We start from the raw sequence: 18,453 nt of genomic DNA on the forward strand, positions 1-18,453 counted from the left end.
TTATAAGGCGATAATACGAGGCGAGGAGGCAGTGAGGAAAGCTTCAGGAAAGTGTTGCAAGCTTCAAGGAAAGCACCTGGCTTACAATATAACGCCAAAAGTTATACCAAGGAAAGAAAATGGGGTACATAATAGTGCAAGCAGGGTGCAGCCTTTTGGTTACGCAAACACGTTTGGCTGCGCTATTTCATAAAACTCCCTAATCAATGCTTAGCATTTTCTTTATTAATTTTTATTCGTCACGTGCTTTATTAGCTGCTCAATAACGCAACTCACGCTGTTCTTACTTGCGCTCGTGTTCTTTCGTGGTTTACTGCTGCGTCTTATTATTTAATGATTTTTGGTAGTTGTTAATTTGTGCTCCTGATAATTTATTACCCTATATTGCTTTATTCTGGCGCCGGCGATTAAATGAAACCATTGACATAAGGCATGATCTGATAAGTAATTAAACTATTATGGAATCACATTACGGAATTACAATAATTTGTGCTAATAATTCTTGTGATAAGTTGTGCTCAGAAATGTTTATATCTTAATTTTTATATATTTGATGCCTTATCTTTTCAAACCACATTACGTCACGAGAATATTTCTTGATTGTACCCATGAGTTTTCCGCTTTTTGAAGGGGTTACATGGCTTTTATCTTTGATGTGAATTTGTGCGGCCTAATCCGCACAATAGCCATATATCTTCCTAACGTGTTTATCTGCATCCTCTTGGGATATGGCTCATCCAAGACACGCCAGTATCTCGGTGGTGCGAGGAAACTCAGGCTGCGAAACTTAGCTGTCTCTGACTTTGAGGTCTTGTATATACTCTTTTAAGGTCGTCACTTCAGTGAACGAATTTTTTCGAGGTCACACGAACTTTCTTCAAGTGCAGCTGTCATTAAAAGCAATATATATATTTATGGGTGCGCTTCACAAAGCTCGTCGAGCCCGAGCGCTTCCCCCTCCCTGGAAAAATGAAAACTTTCCGTATGCACGAATGCGTGCATGGAGTGAGCACCCTGGGCGCATGCGTCCCCGCATGCGTGCCTAGGAGTGAGCACCCTGGGTGGCTTACGTCCGTATGAGGGGCACAGCGCGTGGACCGAAATAGAGATGCATAGGTACGAAATAGAGATGCATAGGTAAGAAGGGGAAAGAGTATGGAAGCAGCGCTGACGCAATGGAGCCGGATAGGGGGTGAGCTGGAAAGGGTGCATTCACGGTGCCTGTGCACGTGGCCTGCCCTTCTGCGGCTATAAAACTTGGCGCGCGTCGGAGGTGCCAGCATGGCTGCAGCAGAGGTTGCGGCAGATGCATAGGAGGTGCGGTGACCGCGGCGGCGCTTGTGTCGGCGTAGTGTGGTGCCGCATGAAAAAAAAAAAAAAGAAGGTATGATTTTGTAATGTATGCAGCCTATGTAGCAACCCATGCATGCAGCCTAAATACAGCTTCGCTGATAATCCGTCCGCATGTGAAGATTACGGCCGCATCAGTTTCTTTACTTCAACCAAGTTGTTCTGAAAAAACAAAGTTGATTTCATGTCTTATCTCGGATAATGTTTTTTACTGTCTAAATGCTTCCTTTGTGTGTCTCTGTGGCCAAGTCGACACGAATGGGTGAGCTCACTCGCTTATTTTTCTTCAATTGAGCGCCATGAAGTGGCAGCCAGCGAGGAACTTGTGGCGTTCTTTAAATCGTCGAGCGGAAGTCCTGAAAGTCGCCATTTGTCAGTCTGTTGTTTGTGTAATTACACGGGTATCATTGGTCATTATCGAAGGTGCTGAGTAGCACTATAGTTGGGATATTGTGGTGGGCCGTGACACCATTGTCTCTTTAGTTGAGACAAAGTTGAAAGCCCGACTTAGAATGACTGCTTATTCAAAGAGAAATCATGCAGGGCAGGCTTGAGGCTGATTATCCTGATTCCATTTAATTTGGGAAAAGCACTTGCTTAACAAAATTTAGGAAACAACCGGATGCATTACACAGATTCAGAAGACATGCTAACATATAGTTTCGGCTGTAAATCATTGAATTTTTATGCGTCGTTACCGCACAAATTTTCAGGAAACAAAGAGTCAGGATACATTGATTGCTTAACTATTACGCCGCAATCAAACGCGAACACTAGGAAACAGAAGGCCGAAATGCGCACTTGTGGGATTTATTCACAAGCATTTAGTTGTATTGCTAGAATGCACTTAGGGTCACATTACACGAAGTTCACACAGCGCAGTCTTAAACAATTGATCTTATTTTCCTATTACCTGTTTGGTTTTTATTCCCGTATTGTAGTACAAAGTTAAATGATTGTGCCTTTTGAGCCTGGATAGCGCGCAATAGGCTACACAGGAAATAAAACGAGACGGGACAAGCGCTGGCTTCCAACTAGCCATGTCTGTCACCTCGCTAAATTGCGTTTTGACCTGTGAATGCGTGAAGCTGTGGCGAATATCCGCTTGGCGCACTTGTACAAAGTGAACCATGAACATGGTAGAGAAGCCGATGAGAATGACGCGATGCACGTGTAATCATGCTTTCGTGCGCCTCCGTGCCCCTCCGTGCCGTCGCTGGTGAGTAACGATGGGAGAAGACACTCCGAAAGCAGGGCTCCGTGTTTGTTTTTGCATTCATTATTCGTCATTCCTCAATACTTACGGTACCCCTTGCAATTCGTTGCATTCACCAAATGTAAAGCGTATAAACACGTGCCGATCGAGCGTGTACAGCTATAAGATTGGCTTGCATCCGCATTCAGTTAATTAAGGGCGCCATACTGGCTGCTGTAGTTCCGCACACAGGTGAAATATGGATAGGAAAACGCGGAAAAATCAATTTTACTGATCGCAGTTGAACTTCGCGTGCACGTAGCCCTTGAACGCCTGACTTATATGACCGTTTTCTTTCTCATCTCTTAATCTTTCTTTTTTCGCTTGTTTTCGTTATCAAGGCCTGAAATAAGTGACAGCTATGTGTAGTTGTATCGGATGTCATGAGCAACGGTACCGTGTTAGTGTTAAGCCGTTTCGGAAGATTCTAGATGTGAGCTCAAGTGTCTCTAAACAGAGGCAATGTCGAAGTATCAGACCAATTCATGGCAGTTAAATAGGCTAATGCAGTGATACTATCCTAATGAAACTGCAATCGAAGCCATGCACACACACATTATATATATATATATATATATATATATATATATATATATATATATATATATATATATAGAGAGAGAGAGAGAGAGAGAGAGAGAGAGAGAGATAGAGCTCCTGTGCAATACTTGGCAATGTGGTGAACACGATTTAAGTCATGGATCTGGTACATCAAAGACGAGCGACATTACGCTAACGCATTTCTGTGGCATTTACCACTAAATCGCCACTGAAATTTTTGCGCTACATTGTGTTGCCCAAGTATCGACCAACTAGCACATTTAAACCCAGGCGAGTGGATGTACTGACGCATACTACTTCAGGTTGTACTTCCAGCGCCTATCAGTGTCAACAAACACTGACGGGCTCTAACACAGATGCATTGATTTCGTCCTCACAGAGGAAGGTTAATACGTATGTTACAGGATTTGACTTTCGAGCAATATTCATTCATCGCAGCTTCAAGGCTGATTTAGAGTACTTATTAAGCAACACTTGGGTATCTATTTCAAATGATATACCTTAATTGGCATCTCTGATTCGCCATTTTCATCTTCCTCGTCGTCATCTGGCCTCAATGAAATCGGAACCAATCTTGGGCCTGACAGCCGGCGCCATGGTTCCATCCGGGCTGGACCTCGCTTGGCCATCGGTGCCGTTTCAGTAGGAGTACTGGTCCTCTCCGATTCCGTGCCACCGCTCGTCTCTTGTGACGCTATGGATGCATAAGCGCACGCAATGACTACAGAGTTTGCAAGCTCTAAACCATTGGACGTCGTCCTGTTTTCTTTATCTACAATTCTGACTTCACTGTCATTATAAACGAGCGTACACTTGCAAAAAGATGACGTGAACAGTTTCACATTTACACGGCATTCTGCAGCCAGGCGCAGTTCGGCGCGGGAAAGTTAGCGGAAATTTGATTTATCGCATTTCTCGTAATGCACTGCTTCGGATAGGATTGATTCCGCATGCGGAGTCCTTAGTGTAAATATTTGTGTGCTGGTAAATATCCCTCTCCTGCAAGCGTGTATGGCAAGATAAATTTAGACACTTGCGGGTAACTCATTCGCTTCGAAAGCGTACCCATATCTCAAGATAATCAGATATCTCGCTGCGCGAGCCATTTTCTGGCGAGCATCAATTTCAAATCAAATCAGATCGGTTTATTCGGACAAGAATATGTCTACACAGAGCATGTCCATGCAGTCAGGCTAGAAGAAGAAGCTAATAGCATACTCCCTGACAAGGCCTCACCCCGGGTCGCACATCAATGACAGAAGGGTGAACAGATTCATTAAACAAAAGAAAAATTCTGCAATTTAGTCTTTGGCATGGGTGTAAATTATTCCATACACATGGCTTTATAAAAGAAAAAAAATAAATCAGTAAGGCTACAATGCATAATACAAACGATAATAGAAAATAAGGCTAACACTACAATCAATACATGCAGCAAGTACTTGGGGCATCAGTATGAGGCGAAAATAACATAGTAATTTCCTTTTTAAGTTGAAAAATTTTCAAGGTTAGAGTGTCACAAATTATTGAAAGATACACACTGCATACTGCAGCAATTTGCTGTATATGTGTTGGCGCCGTAGTTAGTCCGGGTGCGAGCAGAAAAGGGAGATATAACTCGTAGACTATAGCTTATATTTCTGTTAAGAGAAATGTTTCGGAAAAATTTGATGTACTGCTTAATTTTATTATAAAAAATTGGAGGACGCTTAAGCTTCGCCTTCAAGAGTGGAACGCGATAGCGTTATCGCACCCCGTTCGCACCGCCTACTCAAACGATCCACGCGAGCCAAACATAGCGATCGGCACGCGACGGGCCGCGCCGCGCCGCGCCATGAAGGCGGACGCGATCACAGGGCGAGTGGCGCACCACGTGTCCGGGCAGCGCCGTACATAGCGAGGAAAGGCTCTTCCGTGTTTGCCGCAAGGTGGCTCTGCGTGTGCGCAGAGCGCAGAAGAAATGTAGCGGAAACGTACTTCGCTACTCGTGAAACTGCGACTTCTGTAATTTACATGGTCATTATTACCAATATGCACCGCAGTATAACGTTATACGGCCAGTTTCTAAGGCAACACCGCATTCACTAGAGGCGATTTTGTCAAGTTTTGAACGATCGATCTCGTGGCTGAGTGGTAGGGTCTCCATCTCACACTCCGGAGACCCTGGTTCGATTCCCACCAGCCGATCTTGCAAGATCTTTTTTATTTATGAAGTGCCCTCTCGGATTTATCGCTCATGGCCAACGCCGCTGACGCCGACACCGCGCCGACGACACCGGATTTTCTGCGACATGAGCTCCTTAACACTGTCGCGTTAATATGAACATCAACAGAATACCTATTGCACTGTGGCAATGGAAGAACACGAAAGACCGGAAATAAGCGGTCACCCATGGAAGCATTTGGAGAACAAGCGCGCAAAGCTCTTTCTTGTAGTGAAAACAATCGGACTGGATGAGTTTTGTTGCATGTGCCTCAGGTTAAATGGCAGTATATTGTGATAGAATTAGAGCAAAATACAAGTGCTTTCATCGGCACGAGCATCGACTGACACTCTGTTTCTTGCGCGACTACCTCAGGCGACCAGGCAGGAAATACAAAATCAGAAAAAATAGAAAACGGAGTACAGTACAACAGTCGTAGGCTTCATTATAGATATCATATTAGAGCGGAAGTCTAGTTACAAATTGAGTTACTCAAGTGTCTGGAATAATAAGAATTAGGAATCACTAAGGCAACCAGATCAGGCATTCTCAGATCATGAACAGCAGGTTGCCATCCTCAAGAGAGAAGTGTATAACAGCTGTGTCTTATCATGCCCTCACGTACGGGGCAGAAACCTGGAGGCTTACTTAAAGGGTTCTACTTAAATTGAGGAGGACGCCACGAGCTATGGAAAGAAGAATTATGGGTGTAACGTTAAGGAATAAGAAAATAGCAGATTGGGTGAGGGAAAAAACGCGAGTTAATGATACCTTAGTTGAAATCAAGAAAACGAAATGGGCATGGGCAGGACATGTAATGAGGAGGGAAGATAACCGAGGTTATTACGGGTTACGAACTGGATTCCAAGGGAAGGGAAACGTAGCGGGGGGCGGCAGAAGGTTAGGTGGGCGGATGAGATTAAGAAGTTTGCAGGGACAGCATGACCACAATTAGTACATGACCAGGGTAGTTGGAGAAGTATGGGAGAGGCCTTTGCCCTGCAGTGGTAGTAACCACGCTGCTGATGATGATGATCAAACAAGAACCACCCAGACAGTGACGTTCAAAAAGCCTACACCGCTGTAACCAAACTTGATCGAACCGAGGTCCTCAAGCCCCGCCCAAGGATCACAAGAACAACAACGCCTCTTCTTACTACTAAAGTTTCAAACGCACTCCCAAACGTGAATAACATCCTCAGTACATACTACCCAATTCTCACCAGCAACCAGAAACTTAACAAGATTTTTCCCCGACCTGCCCAGAGTAGCCTACAGACGCAACACTAATTCTAAAGATATTCTTGTGCCTGCCAAACGAAGGACAAAGTGGGGAACCGGTCCCTGTGGCCATGCAAACATATTCAACCTACTAGTACAGTAAAAAGTAAAGTGTCGAATTACGCACACAAGGTAATTTCGGATTTCGCCTGCACACCAAGCAACGTAGTCTACTGTCTAGAATGTGCCGCTTGTAGCAAACAATATATAGGGAAGGCTGGACAACAAATTCATACAAGACTCAACTATCACTGCGCGAACACAAAAAACAATTCACCTAAAGGAGTAGCCAGCCACTTTAATGAGCATGGTCATATATTCGACAATGCAAGGCTGTATGTATAATAAACAAATCTGGCACGTGGCAACTTAGAATCTTTAAAATCGGTGACTTAAATCTGTAATTCTCATATCATAAACCAAGGCACAAAACACACTATGCCACCAGCTAACTTTAATTCTTAATCTCACCTAGTCCTCCATTTCGAAAATTTTTTCTTACCTACTACTCAATTTAATATACTTTTCATGTTTTACGTTTATATCAACTGTACGACCCCATTTTCCCATGTACACCTGGCCCCGACCGTTTCTGCGCACGTCACCCTCCTATTTCTTATCCTGGTTTGGGTTACCCCCCTGCTCTTTTCTATTTTTGTCTGTTTTTTATCATATTGTTACGTGAAGCTGAAGCCGAATACTATTTACAATGTATTTACAGGTAAGCTCACGGAGGCCAAAAATGGCAATACTATATCAAAACCGGCACACACGTCGTCTTCGTCGTCCTCAGTGCAGCCACACTGTGGCGGCTGTTCCGTAGCATCACCCCCAGCTGTAGAAGCACCGTCCCGGTGCTTAATATACACATCCGCGGTGAAAGGTGTGTGGTAGGGTTTCAGTCTTGCCACGTGAACGATGTCACTTGCAGCTGATGATTACGCTGAGAGATCGGCGGGGATGGTTTCATACGTGACATCGGTCAGTTGTCGTACCACATGGTAAGGGCCAGTGTAGCGCGATAGCAGCTTTTCGGAAAGGCCCACACGGCGAACGGATGACCAGAGAAGCACCAGAGAACCCGGAGAAAAGTGCGCTTCACGATGGTGGCAATCATAGAGGCATCTCTGATGCTCCTGTGAGGCCTCGAGACTGGAGTGGGCGCGCGTGGTCGGTGTGTGCTATCGCGTCGCGGGCGTATTCAGTGGCGGAACGTGTGGCCGAGGACAGCAAAGTGTCCAAGGGCAACACGGGTTCTCGGCCATATAGGAGATAGAATGGTGAATAGCCGGCGGTGTCGTGACGCGATGAATTATACGCGAACGTCATATATGGAAGTGAAGATCCTGGTCGTGGTGGTCGGTCGCAACGTACTTGGAAAGCATGTCGGTGATGGTCCGGTTGAGGCGCTCCGTGAGGTCGTTGGTCAGGGGATGGTAGGACGTGCTGAACTTGTGCTTTGTCGAGCAGGAGCGGAGGATGGCCTCGACGACTGTCGACAGAAAGCTGCGGCCATGGTTAGTGGGTAATTGGCGCGGAGCACTGTGCACTAAAATGATGTCATAGAGCAGAAAGTCAGCAACGTCAGTAGCGCAACTTGTCGGGAGGGCTCTGGTGATTGCGCACCGCGTAGAATTTTAGGTAGCGACGGCGACCCATTTATTTCCGGAGCCCGAGAGAGGAAATGGTTCAAGAAGGTCTAGACGAACACGGAAAAAGGGTTCGGGTGGGATGTCGATCGGCTGGAGACATCCAGCTGCAGGTGTGGAGGGCTTCTTCCGGCGCTGACAGGGCTCACAAGCGGCAACGTAGCGCCGCACGGAGCGGGCGAGACCCGGCCAAAAGAATCGACGGCGTACATGGTCGTATGTGCGCGAGACGCCCAAGTGTTCAGCCAATGGATCATCGTGAAGTTGCTCGAGGACAGTCAAATGCAGGTGCGATGGAATGACGAGCAGAAGGTCAAGGCCATGTGGATCGAGATTGCGGCGGTATAATGTCCCCTCCTTGAGGAGAAACATCCCGAGAGAGGCGTCGCCAGGAGTTCACTCGAGACGGTCGACGAGGGCGCGTAATGAAGGATCGCGCCGTTGCTCGCTGCCGATTTGAAGCAACTGGGACACAGAGAAAATGCAAGCGATGGCGTCCGCATCAGCCGGTTTGTCGACGGGCTAGCGGGACAAACAATCGGCATCCTGGTGCAAGCGTCCCGTCTTATATACCACGGAGAAGGTATATTCTTGCAGGCGTAACGCCCAGCGAGCGAGTCGTCCCGTGGGGTCCTTGAGCGAGGATAGCCAGCAGAGAGCGTGGTGATCAGTGATGACACAGAAGGGGCGTCCGTACAAGTATGGACGAAATTTCGCAACAGCCCACACAAGAGCGAGGCACTCGCGCTCTGTGATTGAATAATTGCGCTCGGCAGGTGATAGAAGTCGGCTGCATGGCGTAGGCTATAACGCGATCATGTCCACGCTGGCACTGTGCTAACACTGCTCCTATGCCGTGACCACTGGCATCAGTTCGAACTTCCGTTGAGGCAGACGGGTCAAAGTGGGCCAAAATTGGAGGCGTGGTAAGGAGAGCAGTCAGCCGCGAGAAAGATGAGGCATGGTCAGGACCCCAAGAAAAAGGGGCGTCTTTCTTCAAGAGGTCGGTAAGGGGACATGCGATGGTCGCAACATCCTTCACAAAGCGTCGGAAATAAGAGCACAGCCCTACGAAACTACGAACGTCCTTGGTAGACTTCGGAACAGGAAAATTCGTAACGGCGCGAATTTTGTTCGGATCGGGTCGCACGCCTCTGGCGTCTACGGGGTGTCCAAGGACGGCGATTTGGCGGCGAGCGAAATGACATTTTGACGAGTTAAATTGGAGACCGGCGCAGCGGAACACATCAAGAATCGCTGAAACACGGTCTAGATGCGTTTCGTATGTGGGCGAGTAAACGATGACGTCGTCCAGATAGCACAAACAGGTGGACCACTTGAACCCTTGAAGCAAAGAGTCCATCATTGGTTCGAAGGTGGCGGGCGCGTTACAGGGACCAAAAGGCATCACGAACTGATAAAGGCCATCAGGGGTAACAAATGCAGTCTTCTCTCGGTACATGTCATCGACGGATATCTGCCAGTAGCCGGACCGTAAGTCGACAGAAGAAACATAGGTGGCACCGTACAGGCAGTCTAGAGCGTCATCAATACGTGGCAAAGGGTACACGTCCTCTTTTGTGATTTTGTTGAGGTGGCGATAATCTACACAAAAGCGCCACGTTCCATCCTTCTTTTTGACAAGTACGACGGGAGATGCCCAGGGACTACAGTAAGGCTCGATAAGGTCCTTTGCAAGCATCTTTGTGACTTCCTGTTGTATAACAGCTCGTTCCGACGCAGAAACACGGTATGGACGTCGGTGAACAGGGTTCGCATCGCCAGTATTTATGCGATGGGTCACGACGGACGTTTGACCTAAGGGTCTATTGTCAAGGTAAAAAATGTCGCGATAGCCTTCAAGAACGCGGCAAAGAGCTTCAGCTTGAGCAGGTGGAAGGTCAGAGGAGACCGTCTTCTTAATGTCGACGTCAGTACCGTGCGATGGCGTCACGGTATGGAGTGAGCTGTAACGATCTTCCACTATGAATGGCTCGACCTCATCATCCTGCAAAGCGCGAATTATAGCCAAGGAGATCCCCTGAGGCAGAACTTGCGCGGTTAGCGCGAAATTGACAAGTGGAAGGCAGGTGTAGTTGCCAGTAATTTTCAGCACAGTGCGCGGCACGGTAACGCCATGTGTAAGCATAACGTTACGTGAAGCTGAAGCCGAATACTATTTACAATATATTTACAGGTAAGCTCACGGAGGCCAAAAATGGCGACGCTATATCAAAACCGGCACACACGTCGTCTTCGTCGTCCTCAGTGTAGCCACACTGTGGCGGCTGTTTCGTAGCAATATGTATATATTTTAAACACCCTCACCCATACATTCCAAAGTCCCAGACGTCAGTATACCTTTCTCGGCGCCTCAGGCACACAGGGTATCGCCATTTCTGTATACCGCCGTAACGACACCTAAGTTGAGCCACTGGGGCTAACGTCCCTTGAAAGACCATGCCGCTGCTTTCCAGTTATCCCATACATTGCACCGCAGACTCCTTGTCCCTATCTTAACTACTTTAAGATTACTAGACGCATTGCTGCTATGCTACTAAACTCACTCGTTCAACTCATTTTTTCTTGGGGGGGGGGGGGGGTCTTTTTTGTTACTCGCGCACTGACCGCTTGACCTGCTCTTCTAAAGCCACAAAAACATGCCGCCAACACCACCCCTGAGTGCTGCCTAACCTCTCGCTTCCCCAACGCCCTGACATGCCCCCCTTCTTTTTCCCTCTTGCTGTCTCCCTCCCGGTTTTCTTCTCTCCTTTTGTTTCTTTACTTTTCTTCCCGCCTTCCCGCCACTCTCCCGCTCTTGTCATCTCGTCTTGGGAACCACGCTCACAGACGTCAGGCGACAGCGCTTATTATCTGTGAAGTCTCTCCCTTTATATCCAACCGCCACCGACAACAACCGCACGTGACGTCACAGCACTAATCCTCTAAAACTAACATGCCGAGGATGACGAGGCCGCCTTTGACGAAGATAGGTCCTCCTGTCTAAACGTCGGCCAGCCTTTCTGAGGCACCTTATCCCTGTTTATAAATTTTATACCACAGTGTGCTATTCCATCTGTAAGCCCCTTTCTTGTATCTGGTTGTGGGTTATTCCTGCCATGAGCTCTCCACGACTGGTCAGATATTTTCGGGCTAGGATCCCTTCCTCCAATCTCACTCGACGTCACGAAACCGCGAAAACGCTCACCCCCATATGATGTGTAGATATTGAATACGCAGGCTGAGGAAACGATAAAAAGTTCTTCCCGATTCTATGCCGTCGTTGCCAATCGCATACTGCACTTAGCTAAAAAATGTCGGGTCGCGCCTATTTTTCCCGTCAGTCTCCTGCGTGTTAGACATAAAACAACGAAAAATAGGTCGTCAAAGTGTCGTGTACGCACTGAGGGTTGTTATTTCTCCGCTTGTGTTTCGCGGCGTCGTACGGCAGAAAGCGCAGACGGCCAAAGCAGGTGCGACAGCACGTGGTGACTAGCAGTCCGAGAGAACACAAGGCATCCCGCAAGCATAGCCGAGCATGCTGACATCCAGACGGTTTTGCATCAGGTGTTATGGGCCTATGTCGTCATCGTAGTCTGGCTCGCGCGTTGTAGACAAGTAGCTCTTTTCCCCTCTGTATGTACAACGCTTAACTGGCATAGTTTTTCTACCCATTACGCTGTAATCAACAAAAGTACTAGCTTCAAGTCCACCATGGAATGAGTTGTTGACCGGCGTTAATGAGTATCTCCATATCTGTGTGTATATTCATGTTTGCACTGCACTGCTAATCCTCATATTGCATTTGCTTTGACAGTACCAGCCCGACTGCAATGGCCCTAATGGCGAGATTGAGATATTATGACGTTTGGTGCAATCTACTGTGTATATACCAGGTGTGCCAGTTAACTTGTACGAAGATTAAAAAAAAAAAACCAAGAACATTAGACAAATCGTACCGACTGCATATTAGCGACAGTCGTCTGCACTTACAGACAGTATTTTTTCATCATGAAGTATTTATAAACAATTGGTTTCAGCTAGCGACTTTTTAATTATTCCTTGAATCGCAAACGTGTCAATCACAGAGTTGAAGGGCACCAGAAATAACCTCCGAAACAAGCATTTATTTCGTGCGGAAATGTGCCTGGTTGTTTTTTTTTTTTCAAGAAAAACAAATTGCCCCGAAATACACGAATTATGAAACAGACGCTCGCTCGCGCACCGCTAGTGAAGCGCCTCCAAGCAACCTTTGAAATATATATGGCTGCATTCGTTTATTGCCGCATTCTATAAGGTTTCGTAATCTAGGACAGCTCGGGAGGTTTTGCGACCTAACTATAGCGTGGTGCAATAAGCGTCAGCACCTCCGGACGTAAAAGTGTTGTGCTCGATCATGAGGCACTTTGGATGGCTGTAACCTTCGCGTATCATGAAAGAAAGCTACAAAAGAAACTACAATGTTTAATAAAACAGTGCGCAAACGAGCACGAAAAAAGAAAAAAACGCAGCTTTCGGAAGAACCGAAAAGAGGTGCTCAGTTTATTTCAATAAACAATAAACCAGAAGCATGTAAGGCGTCTCAGCCGCTCAAAAAGAAAGATCCAAATATGCAATTGGTTTAGCCACTTACATTTTCTCTCTCTTCAACTCCTTAAAAGAGGCAAAGCAAAGCGGTTTTTTACCGATTTATATCTTTGTCGTAAGCTTTTTTTTATGTTAGGGTAGGGCGAAATCATGAAGGTGCGTTAAACAGTCATATTTTACACCAGTTTTGATCGGTTACCTTCCACTGCCACTTATAGCACGCGCTCAAACAGGTCACCGCCTGAAGCAATACAGTACTTGCTTCTTTCCAACACTTGTGCTGTTGAAGCTTTGACCAATGGCGTTTGAATCTCGCGGCAAACTCTGCTTATTTTTGTCTTTAGGGCATCAGGTGTGGTACTTTCGCTGCTATACACGCGATCTTTCACGTAGCCGCACAAGAAGAAGTCTAGGAATGTCATGTCCAGTGACCTTGCATGCCAGGGCAAAGGTCTGTGCCGGCCAATCCACTGTCCAGTAAAAAGCTTGTTGAGCCACGCTCGAGATTGACTACTCCTATGCGCAGGAGCACCGTCACGTTGAAAGCAGATGTTCCGAAGGTGAGCAAGTGGAACGTTGGAACAGACGTCGTTCACGGGGTCCTCGAGGATGTCGCTGACGTGGCGTTGCGACATTAGTGTGCTGTCAAAAAATATCGGTCCGATGAGATTGCCATCAGAAATCCCACACCACACATTAAGCGACCACTGCTATTGGTGTCGTGTTTCTGCCAGCCATTGGGCATTGCTATCACTATAGTAGTGCGGGTTGTGAAGATTAACCTGTGCGTTTCTAGAGAAATTAGCCTCATCTGTCCAAAGCACGCCACTGAGAAAGTCTGGTTATTATTCTCATTTCTTGAAAATCCAATTCGCAAAGTCAGATGTGTTTTCAAAATCTCGGTATTAAAGTTTTTGATGAAGATGTACATGATGCGGGTGCATATGACCATTTTTTAAAATCTTCCACACTGATGAGCTTGAGGTTCCGGCCTCCCCACTGGCGTCGGGCACACTACCGTGAGGGTCAGCAGCAAAGAATATGAAAACAATCGTTTCGGCTCATTGGACTACCGTCGCAGTCCTGTGTTCCTCTCTTGCGAAGCTACCCGTCAGGCAAAGAACTTCGGACGTTCTAAGTATTGTTGATGGACTAGCGCGTCCTCCACAATGCCATATGCGGAATAGCTTGGCTGCCTCTCTCTTGTCGCTGTGCGCCGGCCCCAGAGCCAGGATCATTTTAGCACTCTCATCATTCGTGAAGGGTATGACTGCCTTCTTCAAGAGCAGAATAAAGGGGGTTAACCAAGGGGCCCAATTACTAGCGAGAGTAGAGCATCGCACGCGAAATGCGAAGGTTGTGGGATCATTCCCCATCTGCGGCCATTTGTTTTTTCATCCACTTTCATTTCCATTAATTTATCGATTCTTTATTTCATTTATTAAGTAGAAGTAACTTCCTCTATGTAGCCCTTGGTGTCAGTGTTTGTTGGCTTCTTATTATATGACTAATAAAAATCGGGCCCCTCGGTTAACCCTCTTTCTTCTCGTTTATTACATAACTAGGGTCTTGAATACGGCAACATTGATGCCATCAGGTAGCATGTGTGGGTTTATTGACCAGTTGCCTTCACCCAAAAAGATCTCGTTCTCGTGACGCCTGTGGCAGAAAGGATGTTCCATATACGCCGCGCAGGCCTGCGAGTGGTGGCACTGGCTAACACTCCCAGGGTTCTACTAGGAAACACTAATACCCAACAAAGTGGATGGAGACACGGCGCCGAGGTTGCTCAATTGGTAGAGCATCACACGCTTGCTTCTATTGTAAAATGGAACAAAAGGCGCATATATTCCGGCGTGCCTATCTGCTAAACAATTTGTGTGCGCAAAATCGCAGTTCCAAGTGCGACGTCAGGGTTTCCCCGCTTCGAAATGCCCCCTCCTCCCCTTATAAATCCGCTACGCTTATCAATACATGGCGTGTTCACGTGATGCCGCAACCATCACATAGCGTGAAGCCCTGTCTAGAGCTGCCGCCGTTGGTAAATCCGTGTATCCATGGCTGTTCGCATGCGGGCGCTTGAGTAGCGACGCGAGAGCACGTTTCTATTTAATATTTTTTTTTATGTTTCGCGCGCTTTTCTTTTTCTTTTGGAAAAAGCAACGAGGCAAAGCTGCACACGAAACAAACGCTTGATTTGGAGGCTATTTGGAGGTTATTTGAGGTACTCTACAAATTCGCAATTGATATGTTTACGATTCAAGCAATAATGGAAAAGTTCGCTAATTAAAATCACTTAAGTAATTAACACTTCGTGAATAAAGAGCACTATATTAGGATACAACCTAAGTAAACAGCTGTTCGCAACCAAGGCACACGGACCGCGCGGGCTTGTTACTCTGCCAACCAATCACAGAAGCAAACAAAATAGTCCTTAAGCGACCATATCGAAATGGCATCGTGCTTAATACCTCCGGAACGTCTGCTATCCACGAGAAGTCCTTTCATCGGTGGAAGCGATGAGGCGTGCAATAGACATGGACAAATTGTACGGAGCCTGAGCATTTCGGTTACTTTATTTTTATTTCAGCTACGCTACTAAACGTTGTATAAACTTCATTACCCTTTTCTTTCTTTCTTTCTTTCTTTTTTTTTTTTGCTTCTGCTAGATGTTTTTTGTGGTTCCTAACGCCTTCATATATTTACATTGTACAGATTTCACTCATGCTTGAACTTTTCCGTCCCCCCCATGTAATGCCCTAACGGGCCCTTAGGGTACTCAAATAAATAAATAAATAAATAAATAAATAAATAAATAAATAAATATATTGATGACATTGGATTGTGGTCTAGCAGGCAGAAATGCTAAATTAGGAGAAGTAATCTTAATTTGCACTTGGTAAGATGTGCAAGCAACTCAGGCTGTTATACATAAAATGGGACATTTGTAGATGTCTTCTACAGTGCTGCAGTCCTGAATAGCTTCAGAGTTAAGTGATACCACTATAATTTCTCTGTAAAGCATGCAGCACAGTTTAGCATTGGGGGAGGCTGGCATCAACAGGCGTCTACTTACTGTGAAGTTCAAATGAGGTGTTACTGTTAGGGTGACTATATATAATTTATGGTTTAATTCTAATCTTGTATGAGGCAGACATAGTTTAGCCACTTGGTTAAACAATAGTGATGTAATATCTATGTATACAAGTATTACCCATTCATTTATGCCATTTGGACAATGGCAGAAATGCATGGGTAATACTTGTATACATAGACATTACATCACTATTGTTTAACCAAGTGGTTCCCCTGCATGCTAAATTTTACAGGGCTATTATTAAGTAATGTCAACTTTTGTTGTAACATTAAGGCACCTTTTATATTATTACAGATTACCACCATTGTGTACCATCATAGTGTAATATTTACACTAAATGTATTTGACTTTGCTATAGAACCCTGCACAGTGGTGCATCATAAAATTTTTTTTATAATTTCTGGCCTCGGAATGCACTTCACGTTATATTCTTGTTTGCAACAAGGCTATCATGCAGTTTTCTCTCTTTACATTCACTAAATATATTTGACTTTGCTATAAAACCCTGCACAGTGGTGCATCAAGAAATTTTTTTTTATAGTTTCTGGCCTCGGAATGCACTTCACGTTATATTCTTGTTTGCAACAAGACTATAATGCAGTTTTCTCTCCTTATATTTTGTGGAACTTGAAAATGCGGCGAGCTAAATCACTGGGCAGCAATACTGGAATCGCTACTGCGTGTGGAGCTGTCTTCAAACACACACAAGGAATACATAATTGCTTTTTTTAGCGCAAAACAACGGACACAAGAAAGATGACAGAACAAGGCGCTACTCTCAACTGACATCAATTTATTGCATCCCTCCTTTGTAAGCAGCAGAATCTAGAAGAACATGCGCTGTGAACACCATATGCAGGAACCACCAACATCTGATCACAAGAGCACACTCATGCGACAGAATAAAAAAAAAAACATATTGAGCACTGTACAAGGTTAAAGAAAGCACACTTATGCACTGTGACCCCAATGACTGCATGAAGGAAGCTTCCAATAACTCTCTGGCGTTGGTATCACGGCTCTTTTTCAAAATCGTAGTATCACGAAACATTGCGAACGTAAGCGATCCATACCAACAGGCACAGGTTCCCATTTGGCTCAACATTGTAAAATATGGAAGTGCAAAGCCATGTTTCGTGATACTATGATTTTGAAAAAGTGCTGTGATACCACAGCCCGAGAATTATCGGAAGCTTTCTTCATACAGTCATTGGGGTTACAGTGCATTAGTGTGCCTTCTTTAACCTTGTGCAGGGCTCAATATGGATTTTTGGATTCCGTCGCATGAGTGCGGTCTTCTGATCGGTTGTTGGTGATTCCTGCACATTGTGCTCACTGCGCATGTTCTTCTAGATTCTGCTTTCTATAAAGGAGTGACGCAATAAAGTGACGTCAGTTGAGAGTAGCGGCTTGTGCTGGTCGTCTTTCTTGTGTCCATTGTTTTGCGCTTAACAAAGTATTTATGGATTCGCACCAACTAGCCCGCCAACACATTGTGTTGAACGCAAGGAAATGCGGCTTTGCCTTTTTTGACTGTGTTGCGGGCACATCTGAAGTACTGTCTGTCCATAACCTTGGTGGCATGGAAGTTCCGTCCACTTCTATGTGTTGCTTTCGGTTTCATTGTGGCATCACATCACATTATAATCATAATGTGTATGTACTTTTTCTAAGAGACCCATATTCCTATCATTGTGTTATATTTGCTGTCGCATTATTTATGTGCAAATGACCAGTGCTCCAAGTTCCATTTTATTGCAAAGTAAACTACTGGTACCTAAACAGTTCTGTATATTAGAAAACCAAAGCCGAACTGCCGAACAGTACCAAGCAGCAGCCTTAATGCAGTGTCAAGTAGTCAGATTTTATTGGTTATGCAGAGGCGCACAGTGTAACTCTTTTTTACTTGCTGAACAATTAAGCTGTGTGAAAACTGAGTATTTATGTTGCTTCAACCACATGGTATTGGCCATTGCTCCTGCCCTCAGCAAATGTAGAAGATTATCATGGCATTTCTTTTTCTAACTCTTTTTCCTTACTACAGTGGGATTACTGCATGCGCAAGTAGGAAACGGATCACATAGGCAATCAAAAGCCAACAATGTGTAAACTTGTAGCATTGATTGTACAGTTTGATGACCCAGAATAAGTAGAAATACACCATAAATGATTGACAAATAACTTTTACTTGACACAGGGCTAGAGCATACAGTAAGCATACTGTATGCTCATACGGTGTCGCATCAATTTAAATTTTAGTGTTGCTTTACAGTCGTACGCTTCTATTGTTGCATTCTGTCAGAGGGATGGTAATGTTTCGCGTGTATAGCAACTAGACTGTCTATATACAGTAGTAAAATGTGCGAACTGAATTTTTTAATGATTTGATAGACTGTGTAGAACAATAAAGTCATACAATCAACGCACAGTGATGTGACTTTCTCTGCACATGTTGCAGGTTCAAAAAAG

General features: G+C 45.4%; 1 protein-coding gene across 1 annotated transcript in view; it reads right to left on the minus strand.

The window, feature by feature from the left end:
• The window catches only part of LOC129380176 (uncharacterized), a 49,187-nt gene that overhangs the window by 16,114 nt on the left and 14,620 nt on the right, over positions 1-18,453 (minus strand). The window contains exon 2 of the mRNA XM_055070140.2: positions 3,667-3,860. Within this exon, the coding sequence (XP_054926115.1) occupies positions 3,667-3,860 (194 nt within the window). The remainder of the gene's footprint in view (positions 1-3,666; positions 3,861-18,453) is intronic.

The sequence above is a fragment of the Dermacentor andersoni genome, chromosome 5 (assembly GCF_023375885.2).
Source record: "Dermacentor andersoni chromosome 5, qqDerAnde1_hic_scaffold, whole genome shotgun sequence".
Lineage (NCBI taxonomy): Eukaryota > Metazoa > Arthropoda > Arachnida > Ixodida > Ixodidae > Dermacentor > Dermacentor andersoni.